Source organism: Aythya fuligula, chromosome 19, assembly GCF_009819795.1.
Source record: "Aythya fuligula isolate bAytFul2 chromosome 19, bAytFul2.pri, whole genome shotgun sequence".
In the NCBI taxonomy this organism is placed as follows: Eukaryota; Metazoa; Chordata; class Aves; order Anseriformes; family Anatidae; genus Aythya; species Aythya fuligula.
Genome location: NC_045577.1, coordinates 1,961,964 through 1,981,641, shown reverse-complemented (window position 1 = coordinate 1,981,641; position 19,678 = coordinate 1,961,964). Strand labels below are relative to the sequence as shown.

At 38.5% G+C, this 19,678-nt stretch overlaps 1 protein-coding gene and 1 non-coding gene across 3 annotated transcripts in view; both read right to left on the bottom strand.

Moving 5' to 3' along the window:
- RC3H2 (ring finger and CCCH-type domains 2) overlaps positions 1–19,678 on the bottom strand; it is a 29,652-nt gene that overhangs the window by 8,263 nt on the left and 1,711 nt on the right. For both annotated transcript variants that reach the window (XM_032200045.1, XM_032200046.1), the window contains exons 2-17: positions 13,379–13,675; positions 11,836–11,953; positions 11,149–11,382; positions 10,033–10,208; positions 8,892–9,092; positions 8,369–8,501; positions 8,012–8,130; positions 7,525–7,637; positions 6,580–6,888; positions 5,584–5,798; positions 4,049–4,476; positions 3,418–3,588; positions 2,066–2,221; positions 931–1,144; positions 605–689; positions 2–83 (exon numbers count right to left, since the gene is read on the bottom strand). In XM_032200045.1, coding sequence (XP_032055936.1) covers positions 2–83; positions 605–689; positions 931–1,144; positions 2,066–2,221; positions 3,418–3,588; positions 4,049–4,476; positions 5,584–5,798; positions 6,580–6,888; positions 7,525–7,637; positions 8,012–8,130; positions 8,369–8,501; positions 8,892–9,092; positions 10,033–10,208; positions 11,149–11,382; positions 11,836–11,953; positions 13,379–13,609 — 2,985 coding nt within the window. In that variant the 5' untranslated portion in view covers positions 13,610–13,675. The remainder of the gene's footprint in view (position 1; positions 84–604; positions 690–930; positions 1,145–2,065; positions 2,222–3,417; positions 3,589–4,048; positions 4,477–5,583; positions 5,799–6,579; positions 6,889–7,524; positions 7,638–8,011; positions 8,131–8,368; positions 8,502–8,891; positions 9,093–10,032; positions 10,209–11,148; positions 11,383–11,835; positions 11,954–13,378; positions 13,676–19,678) is intronic.
- LOC116497096 lies at positions 8,590–8,705 on the bottom strand. Its single transcript, XR_004254075.1, has one exon. It is a non-coding gene; the product is annotated as a small nucleolar RNA SNORD90 (small nucleolar RNA).

Sequence of the window (19,678 nt, the reverse complement as noted above, 5' to 3'; positions counted from 1 at the left end):
CCTGCTGTAATTCAATACTTAATAAATCTCCAGTGCTGGAATGCTTTCTGTGACCAGACAAATCTGTAACTATGAATCTGTCCCTTTAAGAGAAAAGAAGGTAAAACTGGGAATTAAAAGCAAGTTTTCTAAATCAAAGGACAAAAAAAACAGTCTATCAATATCAGGTTTTTGGACAAACTACATGACTAAGGTACTACATGACTCTTCATCTTCATGGCAAGGGAGGAAAGGGGTATATTAACAGTACCCCAAAGCATCATATGAAGCAAACATACTTATTGGTAAGAAGTGGTAAGAAAATTTGAACTAGTCAAGATCAGATTTGGACATGATAGCTTGGCAGTACCTGACTAATTCTTTGATTAGGTGTCTCAAGAGTAACATTGCTAGTAATCTGATATTATTCCTGTATTTAGTATTAAAGACTACACAAGTTTTAACTTAGTTTTTCAAAGTCTTTATGATGGATAGAAAAAATCTATTGCTTTAAAAATTAAGAAGGTCTATTAGTAAATATTTTTTTAAATTACATTCAGGGATATTAAACATTAGCCAGCTACAAAAAAAAAATTAACTGACTATACCAAGGACAAGTCCATACCGTTCTGCGTAACGTGCTGATGAAGTGGAATCTGAGCCATACGAACTCCATCTCGAGTCAACGGCATTGACATAAGGGACATAATCTGTAACAATTTAAAATATGTTTGCATTATCTTATATTTATATATATATATATATATATATATATATATATACACACACACATATATATATATACACACATATATATATATGTATCTGTTCTTAAGAAGTAGAACATACAGGTATTTTAGTTTTTTACATCTTCATTGCTGTAATAAATATAAGCATGAAGAAATGCTCGTGATATATGCTACGTTGTCAATAGGAAGCCTGTACTTGTACCTGATACACTGATGGGCTTAGTTGCACTTCCTTGGGAAGCAGTGGCCTGAATAGGATCTGTTGTGTGATAACCTGTACGGGATGACCTGGAGATTGCACCCCACTTGGAAATGATCGGTCCATCGCTAAACGGGATTATAGGATCTTCTTCCTTTGCCCTTCTCTGAGTTTCAAATAAATGCACTCTTCTTTTAACATCCCCGCTGTCCAAATCCTATGTATTTAAGGAACAAAGAGATACACAGACTTGTTTGAGGTCATTCCTATAACTCAGATGGCAAATGACTTTCTGACTACTGTTGCTGAATACAGTGAAGAAAAACAGTTCCACTAGAGAGCCAGGATGGACCACGATGATTTCACTATTGCCTTTTAACAGCAAACTGACCGTAAGAAAGCTATTGCCAGTATTAGAACTATTTTTTTTCCAAGCTAGTATTTCCAGGCAGAAAATGTTCCACTATTGCTTTAAGGTCCTTCAGTACCATTTCCTGTATTAGGAGGAAGTATTAAAAACACTTGAGAAATTATAAGATTTGGTTGTATGTTCTACACAGGACATAAAGGTAACCTGCTACACTGTGTAACAGAAAGTCTCTAAAAAGCATAAGCTCTCCAGCCTTCCAAAAGTAAGCTGTGTGCCACGATTCCTACTACATTTCTTTTTTTGTTTCCTGAAGTACTTCATTTTTTTCCCCTCACTCATTAAAATCAGATGATAAAAAGTTGATAAAAGAGACAGGATTGAGAAGTCAACATTTTTATCCCATCACTCCAATAATTAGAGAATACATTTAAAGAAAATTAGTGAATCCAATCCATTTATAGACCATCTACTCAAAACATTTTGAATACAAATTTGATTTAGAGGGATGTGTTATTAACATGGTTGCTTCAGATGTCTGAGAATTTTATTCCTGGCACTACGTCCTGTCACTGACATAAACATGTAGTTTGTTTACAAAACTGGGAAGAGGTACTCCAAACAATTTCAGATGGGCCAAGCTACTTTAAACTAAAATACTAAGAATAGAAGTTGTCAATAAAAGAAAAAAAGGCTTGTTTAATCAAACAGAAGACACTTCAGCATGTAAGTATCATTACACTAATGAGATAACATGCAGAAAACCCCTACCATTAACACGGCATTTGAATTGGCAATCACATCCTTGGGCTCTGAGTCGATAGCATTTATACAAGAGCCAATAGTGCCACAAGACCACGGTGAATAGTGAGAGAGATGGTCTTCCTCAAATTTAGTTCCACTCAAATCACTGACACTCTCTGAGAACTACAGAAAAGGGAATAAATAAGTAATAAATAAGAAAAACAGGGAATTCAGTCTTAAAATAAGAAAAGACATTTACTGCTATTTAATCATATTATCTCAAAAGTCAACCAAGGAGGTATATCCATGTTCAAGACTTGACTCAGGGACAGCATAACCCATGCAACAATCAAATTTTAAACCAGTGCAGCTGACAGCTGTCCAAGAAGGGTAAGGCTTTCCCAGTACAAGTAACTGTCTGACCTGCCAAGATAAGAGGCTGAAATCAGTGTCGCTATATTAGCAGTGGGTTTCTCCGTGTGATTACCTACAGTAAGTTAATTCAGAGGAAGCCATGCATTTTTCTTTACTGTAGAAGCCAGTGGCAGATAGAAGTACGACTCAGAACACTCCAACCTGGATGAAGACCTAAATCCTGATATACCTTGAATACACCCATGAAGGACTTCAGGTTTATCTACCTTACAAGACCTATTCTGAATAATTACAGTAGAACGCCTCAAATGTGAACAGTGAAACCAGTAATCTACAGCAAAGAGTGCTTGGTACAGTGGTTCTCATTCTCAAAAGAGTTTCTTGGATGCATTTAAGTTACATGTATAGAAAACAATGATTTTTTTCATTTATTATTTTTTACCCCCCACACTTAAAGCACACAATTCCTATTTGGTAAATTTCCATTCTTGCTTACAGAACTGTGTTGCATAGGTACACAATATTCTGCCAGTATCTTTTGTCACTTTTAATGGGTATATATTCTCTAGGATTTGACAAGCATTTTTGCAGGTTGATTCAGTCTACACATCATGCCATAATGCCAATTTGGAATATGATAAGGAAGGTCCTTAGTGGAAAACAACCATTGTTTCCTATGTGTGGAGAACAAAAAAAAAAAACAAACACAAAACAACAAACTCACTCTGTGAAATTCACAAAGCAAGTTCAACGTAGTTATATTTCCTTTAATGAAAGGAAATTGAATTGACCTCTTCGCTTTTTGAAGTTTTTCAGCAATCACGTTTAGCATCAGCTTAATAACAAATTGAATGTATTCATGATTAGATACTACTCTCCTCTTGCTAAAAGAAGGAATTCATTTTCTGAACAATAGATGGCAGAAGGAAAATCTTTACTAGAAATATTAAATGGCTTCTTACAGAAATAGGAAGGGAAAATAAAGAAGTTCTTTGGCTTCCCACCTCTGTGCTGAAATCTACACTGAAGAGAGGAGAAGGTGGTGTTGGAGATGGTGTTGCCATATGAAGGGCTGACGACACAAGAGGAGTTTTCTGCGTGTGGTATTGTGCCCATTGCTCTGGCTTCCGTCTTAACTGCTCATCGTAACCAGTCTTCAAGTGACCACAAGGCTCCTAGCAATAATAAAGATAGTTCTGTTTATTCTGCCATACTCTAACCAAAAGGTAAATACTTGCAGTAGACACACCTGGACAACATATTCCCTTGGGACTGTAATTTTCCAGTGATATTACTAGAAGAATCCTGCAAGGATCTGGAGGAAAATCCAGTCCATGTATGGTAAATCAAATCTTAAAATATGTAATGAACTCAATCAATATGTAATGAATTCAATCGACCTGTACAGGAATTCCAGAGGCAGCACTGCTCTGGTCCTAATCCAGATTACAGTAATCTATTTCACAGGCTCAATTTATTTTGTTTGTAAAACAGAACAAAAACTTTGTCCAGGTCTTATTTCTTATCTCTGTAACCTCAACTAAACAGAGGAGGCCTATGCTAATTATTTACCAACTCTTCAGTAATGACCTTTAGAATAAAGCCTTAATCTCTCCCTTTCTGGCTCTCACTTACCCTTGGTAAAGGCACAGTCCTCTGTTCATTTGGGGGTTGACAAGCCACAGAGTAATACCCATCCAAAGAGTTGTATCTCTCACGTAATGATGTCTGATAGACAGATGAGTGCATCACATCCATGGGAGGTAAAGAATTGCTCCTAATCATATCATCTCGTGGATACATCTGTGGGCGCCAGATGCGCCTGCTGTCATAAACTGGAGCATACATTCCAGAAGGGACAGGAGGAACTGGTCCATACGGCTGCGGAGGAGGAGGTTGGTAAGGAGAATTCAGTCGATCTCGAGGGGGAAATGTACTGTAATGATCGGCATATGGCACGGAAGCAGGTGGGAGGGAGGATTCTGGAACATTATTGGACCTCACAAAGCGAGGAACACAGGGAGCCACGCCAGCTGGTACTGTTGGAGGTGGTGGATAATAGCCTTGAAAATTGGAAAAAGGTATATTTAATGTGACCACAAATGACCCATAAATTTACACCTTCTAAAACTGCAAATAGCATTAAGTAAAGCATTACACCTTTAGAGAATGAAGTGTCACATTTCTACAAACTCACTACTGACCCTATCATCTCTTTAATGGAATATAATTTCATGTATGACAACCACATTTGCAGTTGCAGTGCTGACCCTTTACTAGCACGACCCAATCTGGAAAACCAACTTTCTCTGCCATTGCTCCCAGATACTGCAGTTTAACTGTCTATGTAACTAAAAAGTCAGCATTTTAAACACTTCTTTATATACACAGTTAAAATAGCACCTCTAAAATAAAAGCTATACTGCTAAAAATAAATAATTTCAAAGGTTTCTAAGTAACCATTTCACACTTGGTTTACTCCTTTTCATTGGAGAGAGTTGCCTGAACACCTCTAACATTTGTTCTGATAGCTTGTGAATGACCTGATGCTAGAACGAAGTCTTAATAGTTTGAACATAAACATGCATATGGCAACCTAAAAAGATAATTGAAACCTTTCAAAAACATCTGAGCAAATACAAAGAGGTAAGAGCATCATAGTACATGAAAACACTGTTCTTCCCCATGACTCTGAATGACTAAAGCAGGAAAAAAAAACCACTCCTAATAATACATGTAATCTAGCAGGGCATTTCTCTTGTTTATTAAACACTACTAGAAGCAAGCAATGCCTCTGGGTCTGAATCCTGGCTACAGCTATCCTCCATGGATAGGGCACAAGGTGAGTGAGCCTAACTAAACCTGTTTAAATGCTAATGAAGGAAAAAGTACATGAGAGATACTGAGGTTCAAGCTCTGGATTATCAAGGTACAAGTTGCATAATATACAGCACTCAAAACCAAGAATCACCAATACTGGAAGCAGACTACAGGTCCCTCCCATATTCAGCAGTGGAACAGTATTCTACTAAATGAAGATTCAGCTGATATGAAATCCACAAAACTGAAAGAAATCCACTAAAATGAAACCAGTTATTTCTTAGCACACAACACGCAGGTTTATCTAGATGAGAATTCAGACCTATCGTATTGGTGTGCATCTCACTCACCTGTCTGGGGGTACTGTGGAACTTCATACGACAACTGAGTCCTGGGATCTTGGAAATATTGAACATTATCAGAATGTGGAGGGTAGACAGGTACTCTGGGAACAAACTGGCTGGATTTTGGAGGCACAGAGTTCACTTCTGTTCCAATGTTGGGAGGACCAGCTGAGGTAGCTGCCGCCTGGCTTACAGGAGTCTTGGGTGGAGAACCAATTTTACTGAAAAAGGATTACCAAGGAATTTTTAAGCAGACCTTAACTTATTTCAGGTAATCAGCATTCTGTGTACACACTCCTATGGATAGTGAAAAGTTAGGTGAAGTCATTTGCTCTGAAATTTTAATTTAACACCCCAAACTGATGATATTATCAAATCTCAGACTCTCATAAAAGAACTCAAAAGCATATATAGATGGTTCTGGTATACCCTCATAAGCTTACGTACTACTTCTAAGCGTACTCTGGTAAAGACAAAGGCTTTGAAAAATTGAGAGGTTCAGTGTTTCTTAAAGAAGTACCTAAGCATTTTTAAGGCAATACCCGAAACCTGGAAGGTTTCCAGGACTATAAAGGGATTTATTATAAAGAGATTTTTCTTGATTTAAGGAAAAAAACCACAAACTTCTGCATGAATATCAAATTTTGAGTACCATTTTTTTGTTTTGTTTTTATGTAATAGCTCAATACTAAGTTATATATCAGTTGAGAACAACAGAGTAAAAGATATAGAGAGAGATTTGCAAAATTTATATTACATAGAACTATTCAACAGCTAAAACAACTGATGTTTGCTCTGACTGCTTGAATCCAAATTCTGTATGATGTCCGCACTGCAGTACAAGATCTTGCACAACTCCATAGTCAATAAGCAACACCAGCAACAGTAAGCTAGGACCAGAATTGTACCTATTATCTCTGATCCACAAGCTTTCTTGCCTTGATAATCTAAAGACAAAATATTGTGGTTAGTTATTTTTATGAAAAAAAAAATGTTACCAACTTTTCAGGTAGTGATTCTGTAGGGGATCCCGAAACGTTCTGGCCATTGGCTCCAGTCTTCCCTCCCTTCTTGGTGTTCTCCAAAGCTCTCAAAGAGGTGTCTGCACAGCGAGGGATCAACTGGGGAACACCACTTTCTAGATTAGCTATTCCATTACTACTCGGCACCATCTTCCCTGTTGCTTCAGGGCTTCCTATGACAGAAATTACGTTTCCCGTAGTGGTCGAGACAGTGCTATTTACGCCAACTTTATTTAGAAGGGGGAACGTTCTCACTGTTGCACTGATTTTTTTGTTCCTCAGGCGGTATCTACAAACAAACATATGCAAACACAGAAAAGACAGATGATTAAAGAAATGCTTATTGTACAGTTTGATTTATTTGTAAAACTGACTAAAGAGAGGGATTGAGATAAATATTATAACCAAAAATTACAGGAGCTTACACTGGTATTTATTTTCAACAGTTTGGCCGAATCTGCAAGTAGAACATCAGTGTTTTCCCTGTAACCAAAAACCACCTCCTCTAAGAAGATTCACTTCTGCAGTTCTTTGGAAGTGGATTTGCAGGAAAACAGTTTTAAAAATGCATATGTTACATATTATGTAAAAAACTCAATTTACTACTTAATTAAAATATAATTAACATTCTTTCCCCTGTGGACAGTATAACCAATCCCTGACAGACTGAACCTACGATGTTTCATAATACATAGTGATAATATAAAGTAAAGTTCTATTTAAAAAAAAAAATGCAATTAGTTTCCAGGCATTGCTTTACTGTACCTTCAAGTTCACATTACAAGTTGTCACTTCAAGACATTCATGAACCCATTCAGAATGAATAAATGCATAGAAGAAACCATTTTCAAAGTTCTAAGGAAAACTGCTTGGATTTAAATTGGGTAAAAAAAAAAAAAAAAAAAAAAGAGTCTCCTATACTCACTTTTCAAGCTCTTCCTGAGAATGAGCAAAAGTACAGTTGGTTCCTCTTGGACATCCCCCTTGTTGTCGAAGGTCTCGGCACATACTTGTTTTGTATTTGCTATTTGGTTGTGGCTTAAGAAACACAAATAAAAGACATTCCGCTTATACACCAATAAAAAGACAAAAATAGCCTAAAAATACACACATTTAAGAAGTTTTAAAATTTTGCATCTTTAATCAGAAAACTCAGAAATCTCTTGTTGATGGGTTAAGTACTATGCTATTATACGAATCTCACTTCAGTAAGCTCTCCTGTATTCCATATTCAGAAACTTTACGTTTTCAAAACCTGAATGCAGCAGTTAACAGTACCACTGATTATTCCACAGAAAACGCCATTAATATTTCAGGTTAACCATTTTTTTATTTTTATTTTTTTTTCCAAAGTTGCATCTTTCTGTAAGTGGTAGATTAAGACATATCATACAATAGTCAAATATAGTTACCTGTGGAGTTTCATGTCCTTTTCTACTGTAATTCTGAATGAAATCCACCAATCCATGTACCACAGTCTTTACAGCCACCATTGCATTTTCCAGCTGCTCCCATGTTGGAGATGCTGCATCTAAAGTTATTAAAAAGCAGGCTTGTCTCTGTCAATAATTCTAAGTGTATCATAAATGAGACAACTCTACCAAAACACTAAAGTAGCATAGAATTCAGAGAATCCTGAAGAAGAGTTTATGACACACTACATTAATTAACAGGAATTTTGAAACTAGGAACAGAGGTTATCTTATATAATTTACTTTGCTAGATAGGAAGAATGTGAAGAGATCTTAAAATAAGATTCATTTGCATACCTGGATTTGGATCTATATTTGCCAGGAGCTCCAAATGAGGCCTGAGCCTGTTTAAATTTGCAGGATCGCCCGTGCGCTGCAAGACAATTGTCAATTCTTGTACACTCTTCGCAAAAGACTCTGGAGATTGGAGCTGAAAACAAACTAAGTATTAGTGTGTTGCATCATACAGCTGTGAACCGCTAATTTTAAGAAGATTTTCATTACATTGGTTCCTAAATGCAATAAGCAGTGTCTTCAGATAGTACATAGCAAGTATCAGTGGAGAGAAATTTCATTTCTCAACTCAGAATCTGCCCTATGAAGCTTCATCATAAGACACAAAAAAACACTATACTAGAAAACAAAATGTCTTCATATGAAGAGTACACTACAGTGAGGAAAAGTCTTCATTCTAGTTTTAATCAATATTTGATAAAACCAAAGACAAAAAAGTAACTGAAGTAGTTCTTGGATTTTCAGTATAACATTTAACAGTCAACTATAATATTACAAAGATACTAAAACCATCCCCTTGACAAACCTTGTCGATAATGGATTGCATGTGTGATTTATGTGCCAAGTCACCATAAAGAAGGGAAGACCATTGTTCTGGTGATATTCGAAGTCCTGCTTCCATGGCAATGTGAACAATTTGGGCATCATGCTCTCTCCGCAAAGCCTCGTAACTCCGAAACTCTTCTTTAAGTTGCATCAGAGAAGAATCTTCATCCCTTTTAGTGACCTAATAAACAGCGATATGTAAACACTCCTTCTTTAACAAAAAAATCTCTAAGACTACCAGAAAAAGAGCTACCCAGCACAAAACACAGAATTATATTACTGCTGGATATTTACCATATGCTTTTTTTTTTTGTGTGTGTTTGTTCATCTGCTTGCAGCGCATACAGGCAAAACAGCCAGCTCTTCAAGATTTTACAGGGTCACTAGTAAAAAAACCTGTGATATCAACTCCACTACTTCCAACTTAGTAGTCAATCAGATTTGCTTAAGTCACAGAACATACAAATCAGTTATCTGATAAGATATTTACTAGTTCTACCAGTAGCTGTTGCTGCCCAGCAATAGTAGATGACTAAGAAACAAGAAAGACTCCAGAATTGACTTAAATGATACAGAAGAAGAAAAAATTGAAGATAGTGGCATTTAAGGAGTACAATATTAACCTGAGAGGCCACTATAAATATTAAGACAGTTGTCATAAAAGGCGGCAACAGATTTCACGATGTTTGTTTAGTGACATTAAATATTAGATATTATGATAACCGTGTTCTTAACTGTGATTCAAAAACAAACAAAAAACAAAGCCAAAAGTGACAATATTTTACTTCTTCCTGACGCAGGCTCGGAGTGTCATGTTTCATGCCTCTGTATTTAGGAGAGAATTTCCAGAGGAAGAACAGCAATTAGGAATGAGTGGTAATTCCAGAATTGATTCCAGCTACTTCCACATGTGACTATTTGTTCCTTTGGCAGAGAACTTCAATATTTAAACTACTTCATGTCAGTTTTATGCTATATTCTCTACACTATTCCAATGTGTAGAAACTGAATTTACGTAACATTTTATAGATGAAGGATTAATCACAGGAAGGGTTCTTTGGAATTGCACTAGTTCACAGTAACAAACTTCAAATATTTTGAAGTTAATTGAGGTGTTTTACCTTAAAGCATGATGCTCTATACAGTAGCTGCACAACATGACCAATGCTTGTTTTAGAGGCCTGAGGAAATCTTGGTTCTAGCCTTTGCACAACAAAAAGTACCAGAACTTTTCTTGAGAGCGCAGAGCCATCTTCCAATGCCAGTAATACAAGTTTCAGTGCTTCTTCTTGCATAGCTTTAACACAGAAAAACATAAGATAGGCATAGAAATACGTTGCCAGAAACCAGTAAGGCTACCACACATTAACACCGTAAGTAGGAACATATGAATTATCTCGAACTTAACTCGTTACTACTTTATTTCACTAATCATTAAAACAAAGCTTTGTAAACATATTTTAAGAAATTTAGAAAGATTATTTAGAACAATACTTATACAGCAAATTTAAAGAGCTAAGACTGATTTTCAGTAATAAAAGTATCACTGGTGCACCTTTTATACTTTTTTCTACTGTGTAGTCTTATAGCCTTTGTCATTTTGGACATTTCAACAACGCTACACCATGAAGCTGTACAGAATATGAGAATGGCACAGCAACGCTACCATCAATTATCAGAATCATGAGAGGAATACTTCCAGTTTAAACGCAACTTCCTTCCCATCTCCGTGCTTACTTCTGCAGCATACTTTAAGAATTTGTTGTTTGTATTGAAGATAGAAACACCATCATTATAAAATTTAAAAATAAAGTATGCTGCAATTAAAGTTAGGCTGAGTGTACTTACACCTACTGGATGAACAAGAGAACATTTGCAGTTTTCTATCAAATTCTGATCACAGGTAGCAGTACAACTAGTCTATGTTAGTTGCACTGCATTACAGGCTGTGCAGAAAGCATGTTTATTTACTCTTCTTTGCTGGGAGTTTTTAAATAATTCCTCACCATTTCAAAGAACAGTCAATAAGGCAGAAAAAAACCCAAACCTTTTAAGAAAGCAAGTTCTATTAACTTGTAGGTTTTTTTTTTCTTCTTTTCCCTTTCTTCTTAGCTTAAAGTTGAAAACCAGAAGTAATTGCACTTTCAGCTGCACAGAAGAAACTTCCAAGGAACGTTTTTGCATTAGGAAAAGGTACAGCTGAACATACTCTGTTGCAGATTCTGCAATTACCTTACCTGGCCCTAGAAACTGACATCCCCGTGCCCTGACAGCAGCCCAAAGGTTGGCAGAAAGCTGCTGAGGATTTTGGTGCTGCAAGATCAGTTCTGTAACAGTTCTCTCTCCCAGTGATCGAGCTGCCCTCATAGCTCGAACCCGACCCTCTTCCTCTACCAGTTGACAATTCACTAGTGTCACAAGCTTCCTTTGCATTGGACGGCTCAGTGCACTCTGATTCAAGCTAGCAACACCTACGAGGAAGGAAAGAAAAGGTAAACTACTGCTTTTTATCAGGCAAATTAATCTAAACAAGGCAAACAAAAATGTCTAATAGTATATGTATGTCTCTCGGACTTGAATCTAATCACAGGTATCTTCCTTTCTCTTGGGCAATTCTGGGCAACTCATTATCAAAAAGAATTTTAATTAGAGTCTTAAATTGACGTCAAACCCTTCCTTTGAGGAAAGTTCTGCTTTAATACAAAGTTAGTACATGGAAATATTATTAAATAAGAGTATTTTGTAAACTTGAAATTAAGAACCAAGTGTGACAGGTGTGAATAAGCTTTTAAAGACATAAGGGAAATTTTATTCTGAAAATGAGAATTATCCCACTGAAGCCTAAAATCAATGCTGAAAACATAATGCTGTTAAAAGTAAGCCAATCTGCTGCATCAAAATTCTGCTGTTCAGGAGAAACTCACCTTTTCCTCCACTTAATGGCTTTAAGTAGAGTGCTAAATCCTCAACACATTTCTTTGCTACTTCATAATGTTTGTTCTCTCCTACATTACTCAACTTTACTGTCTGATGATCAGGTACCTACAAAAATGCAAGGAAGAGGGTAGAAAAAAAATTAAATATATCCATCTGACAAGCCTATGATGGTACCAACATCACTACTGTTAATTACATAACACTGCAGATGTACGATGCTTTTTAGAGAAGACAGGACCCACCCATGTTGTCTGGAATGCAATAAGGAATAACAGAAAGGACTAAAGACAAATATCATGGTGGTAATGAAAGATTACTTTTGTTAGTATTTAACACATGAAAAACAAAGGTAGGATAAAAAAAAAAAAACACAAAAAACAATAACCAAGGCCTCATGAGAATGTAGTTAACAGATAAATGAAGAACACAAGATTTGTGAGATGATCAGTGTACAAGACCAGCATGATTTACTACAGACAGGGAAGTTATAATTCAATTGGCAAGAATACAGTATGAAAAAGTCAAAAACAAATTTAAAAAAAATAATTTAAGCACAAAGGCACATAGACATACAAATAGCTTTGAAGTCTTCAAAGAGAAGAACTAGAAAACTTAACTGGTGGAAAAACTCAAAGTGGATTAACAAGGTCAGACTATGAAAATAGAAGGAACATTAGTCATAATACAGTCAATTGTTTGAAAGACGTAGCAAGAAGTTAGGAGACCATGAAAACAAACGTTGTAAGATCAAGGCAGTGACTAGACACAAATTTAGAAACAAAAAAAAAAAAAAAGAAAGGAACAGATGAATTTGAGAAATGAGAACACTGACACATAGTGTTATTACCAATCGTTGTGTCTAGGCATGTGATAAGGCATTAAAAAGGAAAGTAAAAAGCGTCCTTACTGCATCACCTAGGTGTTATTACCAGAGTAAAACGAAAAAGCACATGAATCAGCAGAAGGTGAACAGACTTATTTAGTCCCCATAAAGCACAGTACTGATTATATAATCGCTGTTTTGCCACTGCTACGAGACAGCACTGGGAACATTCCTGGCCTGATTAGCCACTATCTGAAAATGCAACTGAAAAGCCATCATGCATATTTAAAAAAATTACACACACATTTCTGGAACTTGGTTGAACAGCTAGCTACTTCGAACATGTGACATGTAGAAATGAGACTCCTTGCAAGAAAATTTAGAATGAATGAGTGTAGTCTGCAGGCTTCCTTTTCTAGTGACACATAATTGTTTATATCCTAATAGGCTTTTTTTCTCCAGTCACAGTTCAAGAGCCTTTTTAAACCAGAATTCAGCTTACAAGTAGAATAAGTTTTCATTTCCTGAGAAGTGGATGGTTCTGAAAATGGTGTAGCTCCTTTTAGGGTACACATGGACTTTAACATAGCACAAAGTCAAAGCCTTGCCATTTCTCAGCCTAAAATGAGGGGAAAATATCAGCACATGTACTGCACGTAAATGCTAATAACACGGAGTGGCAAAACAAAAAGCTGCTTAAATCATACCTGGGCTCCAACTAACTGGAGGAGTGCAAAGTTTACAGGAAGCACATCGATGTCTGTATTGATGGCAGTCTGGTCGAAAGGACATGCCTTGCGATGAAGCTTGTTCAGGCAGGTCTTACAGACAGTGTGAGAGCAACCTAAGCTGATGGGTTTGTGCACATTCTCATCAAACTCGTTGTAGCAGATTGGGCAGGACAGAAATTCTGTCCACTGAGCTGCCTGCACAGGCATTGTGGAAGCTGGACACTTGTTTAGCAGGCTAGCAGACCATTATTTCACTGTACTACGTTTTGGCAGCTGTAAGTGAATAACAGATTATTTAAAACATGCTTTCTGATAATTTAGAATAATTTTTAATAAAAATACAATTTCAATATTTTACAGAATAAAAATGAATCATGTCAAAAAAAACCAACAACTTAATTTTAGTAACTGAACGAAAAAAGGCTCATGAACTGAATCAACGCAGACTACCAGAAATTAAATTTAAACATATTCACAATAAACGGCATTAAAGTTCTTCTCATGGGATTATATACACTGTTGGTGGAGGAAAAGGAAGACATTTATTGGCGCAGAAAGTGTGTAAGCATGAATCAATCCCATCTAAACTCAAATTTTCAAAACGCTAAAAACATTCCCTGATTGCAGAAGGGGCCTGGGGAGACGGCACACAAAATGAGGGAGTATAAAACATTACATGTTTTCATCTAAAGTAGAACAATGCCTTCCTTCTGAAGTTCTTATTCGGATTTAATCAGACACCAAACTAAACACTGCCTTTCACTTTTTTAAAGAAGCATTTTCTGTTTCTCCAAGGCATTTCTGTTGAGAGTTAGAAGATACTAAAGGAGTAAGATTAGTTTTATGATTCTCTTATGCCTTTTCCCCTTTTTTCCTGAGAACCCCTCAGAAGGGCTCTTCTCCCAGGCAGAGATATCGGTGTTCAGTGTTGCTTGTCACATCTCTACCCGACAACAACGCGACTCCACTTCAGTAAGCTTGAAAGAAAATACCCGATATACTGAATATCCAGGCATTTTGGACAACAGTCTTGATAAAGCAAGCAACAACTTCAGCTGACTTGTTATTAAGTCTTTTGTCTTAAAAATCAGCACTCTGTCTAGCAGTACCATGTAATTCTGTCACGTAATTGTATTCCAGAGAAAAAACAGAGACATTGTTCTGAAAGATAGACAATTTTATATAATTTAAGTTCTACAGAAAAGATAACAGGCCTAAGAAATTCATCGAAACCGCTCCCATTGAAGCTTTCGTCAGGCAGATTTACATTCACAGCTTCATCTAGGAGCTGAGCAGCCCCACCCTTCCCTGCAATGTGCCGCGATGTTGACTTTCCATGCAACCCAGAGACCAGTTAGTTCACTTCAAGGCAATGAACAAGCCTACCCTAGCAGCTTGTTAGAAATGCAAATACACAAATGTTTTAATTACACGTTTAGGATTCTATTTTTCTTTTCCATTGATGGAAAAAGGGAAGCTGAGCTCTCCCCTCTGCATTTGAATTCAGTGACTTTTCACGGCGATCCCATTGTTGGCTGTGCTACAGTTTAATTAATGCTAAAGTATCGGACCATTGAAATAATTACCAGAACACCAAATAGACTTGATGTGTGGATGTATTTTATGTTAATTATGACCATCTGTTTAGAAATCCTATTTAGTACTATGAACATTCAGTGGCCTTTAAGTAACAGGACACTTGTACAGGATGTCCTTATCTCAGTGAGCTTTTCAATATTATGCAGAGATTTTACATTTACTATGGGAATTCATTTGGGGAGGGAAAACAAAAACTGAAAGTTGAACCTGTCCCTCCAAAGCCAGACTGCTGAGACAACGCTTGCAGCATCAGCCAGAATATTCACATCCACAGGACAAAATAGATTTTCATCCAACTTCTACAAAAGCACAGGCAAAGCTCTTGCAGAGGTGAAAAAGGCGCTCATCTTTAATCCGCTGCTGCTACATTTATCTTTTAACCAAGGAAATGCAGAAGACAAGCAAATAATTGCAAAAATAAACAATGAGCCAACATGCATGGGAAGATTTTCAATTCCTCAGTAAAGAATCCCACCATTTCCTCCAGCTTCCCGACCAAAACAGCAGGACAAGATGCACAGAATCGCAGTGCAGAGCCTTGCAGTAAACACTTAAATCTTTTTGCCAGTGTTACCAGAAGCAGCAAGGTACTAACCCCACGTTACTGCTGACCTAGAGCAATTCTCAGTGGCTTTCCAGCCAGCTGACTGCACAGCACAGGTAGCAGCACGGCCCAGGCTACGTGGGGAGGCGTGCTGCCACCGTGACTCACAGAGGGAAAAGTTTAAGGAAAGGCCAGCACACACGCAGCTCGATGGCTACCATGCTGTTGCGCACTGACAATCTCCTAATAAACAGTCTCTATTTCCACACCACTCATTAACTAACTCGAATGCAGGAATCCCTTCTCTGACACAGTAGCCACATTCAGTTTCCACAGATACTTCAGAGCCTTGCACAAACAGCCACCTCTCTATTTACAAGCTCCTACAATATAGCCGCTTGTTTTCCAGGCCAACACAGAACTGAAACAAAACAGATCCTTTAAGAGAGCACCACTGATTTTTGAAGATCTGTCTCTGAGTATTTAATCATCATAAATGACAGATTCTTCTAAGCATGTGTTGACCTTCATATTTCTTGACAGGAAAAAGTCTAATTAAATCAGCAAACAGCTGGGGAAAGCTCTCAACTCTGAAAACTTCGAGCAGCCATAGACAGAGGAAGTCTCCATACTCTATTAAACATGCCAGATATCCTGCCATTCTTGCACTCCAGTGCGTTAAGAAAACAATCTCATATTTACTAATTATCATGTTGACTTCTACAAAAAGCATAAGCCACATGTTTAATAGACTCTTGCTCCTTGTCAGAAACAATGTATTTCAGGGATGCTCTCTTGAAGAACAAATTGCTCCAGTGCTCTACACTGAACAAAGACAAGGAAGGGAACACAATATAGAAGGTGAATGAGAAATCAGTGGCATTACTTTTTTTGTTTTGCTATAAAAACCAGAAAATATACTCGGTAGAATTCACCTTGGTCTACCTATTCATTCTGTTAGATACGCTATGTCAGCACACAACACCAGGCTTCTCTTCCCTGTCAAAGTTGAAGCACCCTGCAAAAAGGAAACGGCTGACACAGAAACTGGCCAAATATACAAGTAAAGATTTTAAAAAGAAATGGTAATTTTTACCTAAAATATATTTACATACTATCACTCCAATACATGCCATACTATTACTACTAAGAGCAATCTCGGACAACAAATTGAAAAACACAAGTGCCTAAGTTCAAAGTTACATAATAAATAAAAACTATTACAGTTGAGTCATTTTGTTTGTAACACAATAACGTCTTCCCATTGCAGTAAAGGTTACAATGGAGCACAATAACAATCAGGAGAAAGTCAGGCATTAATCATTATTTTAGACGGGATGCCTGATGGAATTGAAAGCAGGGATGGGGGGAGCAGGTGTGAAGCCCCAAAGCCTTTCCCAAGCAGCGGTACAGTGTACAAATAATGGAAGTTTTAAGATTTGGACATTCTTATTTTACATTAACTTGTAGCTACCTAATTCTAGTCCCATGACACTCTTTGCAACTAATCACAGTGATCCTACCGATTCAACAACCTCTTGATACGGCCCCACAGGCAGCATGCAGGCCTGGTTTCCTACGGAAGCCAAGCTTAGGTGACCAGACTTCTGTCAGCAGCTTCCCTTCCCAAAGGAGCCTTGGCACCCCGGGCAGCTTTCACGTAAACACAACAGGGATGCTTCACATCTGAAATGCATTCACATCACAAAGTTGGTATCCAGAGACCAATCCAAGTCCGCACACATCTCAGCGCAGGCGATGGCACCATGCGCAGCAGCTCCCTGCCTGCGCTTACTTGCCTGGCCTGCCAGGCAGATCCCAGCCCTACCACCCCGCTTTGCCCAGTATGGCACAGGACTGTTTGGAAGGCAGGGCTGGGACAACTCCATGGGAATTCCAACATTTGTCCTGTCACAGAAGTACTGGCAACCTCTAGCTTTGTGAAGGCAGGGCGGATCTGTGGAGAAGAGCAGCAAACGCCTGGTGCTCAGAACAGGACTCAAACCGCGAGGACAGCGAGGCACTGTGCTGAGCAGCGTGCTCAGGACTTGATAATTAGAAACTGTGATGCCAGCCCTTTATCTAGGAGTCAATCCACATCCAGGGCTGGGAGCCCTCACACCAGGAGCCATTCACTTCTCCACGGCAGAAGTTATCGATCTGAGGAGGCCAACGCCATTACACAGGAAGAGAAAGGGACACGCTTCAGGTAGCCGTGCTGGTGCCTTACGCTTTAATTCACTGACTAGGTTTCTCACCCACACAGAGATACAAACCCAATTCCTTGTAAGTGCTTTTAACCCACATTTCCACCTTCCAAAAAAGCAGCCAAACACATGCCTCAAGACAGCAATTTCAGCCCCTCCATCTGAAGCTGTTCTTCACGCCAAAGGACTCAAAGATAACTGCAGCCTCGTCTGCAGCTGCCCAAGCAGATGACTTGGATTTTCCTTCATTTTAAAGATTATTTGAGCATTTTGACCAGCCAGCCATTGCACCAGATCGAGCTGTAGTTCTTTGAGCAAGGAAGAAAAGAGTCAGTGCCTCCTCCCCAGCTAGGTGCCCCAACGCCTGGGTGGCACGGTGAGCATGCGTCTCGTTCTGCAACTGCTTTATTTTGTCCAAAGCACAGGGTGTGCAAGTACCAGCCCTGGTCAAGGGGAAGGTCAAACGCTTGAACTCAGTTCCCCACAGCCCAGGCAAACGCCTAGGAAGAAAAAAGAGCAGCAGCCTGGGAGAGCCACGTGAGGTCTGCCCTGGCCTGCCACTCATGTCCCCTGTGGGACACCCACAAGGGACAGTGTCAAAAGCCGACTTTGTATGAGAACGGGACGGGGCTGGATGGAGGAGAGTCTTCTCTGCAGATGAAGGAAAAATCTTAAAAAACTTACAGCGGCTCATTATATGGAGCTGTCATAAACAAAGACAGTACAGCCCACTGTGGATTTAATCCACAGTCTTAGACATAAATTGATTTTTAATCTCTAAATTAAATAGTCTTTGATATTGACTTGCTCTTAAATTTGACTGCAGAGATCATGGTATCTTCTTTCTTTTTTTTTTTTTTTTTTTTTTTTAAATCCCCATTTTAACGTCCCACTTATTCAGATTGTTCTCACTGCAAGGAGGTAACTTCTTCAAGCCTTCCTTCCCAAGTTAGGCAGTTCTGAGAGCATCCTGCCTGGGTCAAAAAATTAGAGTGTCTGCCTAATCAAGTTATTGGTATTACGTTATTCTCTGCAAAGGCTAGAATCTTTCATTCGTTTCTCTTCAGCAGCCATCATCTACAGATCTACAAAACTAGCTTCATTAAAGGCTTAGAAAGGGGCTACCCTCGCAATAGCTTTGCACCATTCAGCGGTGGACTTGAAATTAAAACAAATCCTCTTTGCAGAGCAGACTTGCTTATTTCTACCTTCCATAGCATCTGTCACAGGTAAATCGACCATTGGAGACGGCATTTCGATCCTTTTTTCCACTGAACATTAATGGTACTGGGAACACTACAGCCTAGCTTCAACTCCAGAAAAGTTATCATCAAGAGAAAACCTGGTGACATCTCTGAATCTATAACTTCACCTGGACTACGCGTAGCTAAAACGCCCACCAGATACTTCGCTAGCCAGCTTCAGAAACTAAAACATCGCCTCTCCCTCCCTGAACACGTGGCTGAGGAATAATTCACAACAAACAGCAGCACAATTCACCAACAGAAACGTCGGTTTGCTCGTACTCAGCGGTGGCCAAAGTTCATTCGGTTCTGATGGAAATCTCCCCGCCCTGCTCAGCACCGGAGTCAGTGCATCCCCAGCAGCCGACACCTGCTCGTTCCTGTTCAAGTGCTGCCAGCAGAAGTCCTGCCGCTGGATTTGAAGTTTCCTAGGTACTTATGTAATGCTACCGTGGGTTTTTTGTGCTCTGTAGGTGTCACTGAGAGGAGAGCTTGCCCTTGCCACAAGCTTGATACGAATTCAGCTCCTGTGACAGTATCGACTTTTCAAAACTAACTGAAGGGCAAATAAACGAAAAATTTTCTTTGCCACTAAAATTGGTTGAACTTGCACTGGACGCAGACTAAGGGAATCTATTTCTAAACAGACCCACATTGACGCAAGTACTTTGGTAAGAGATAC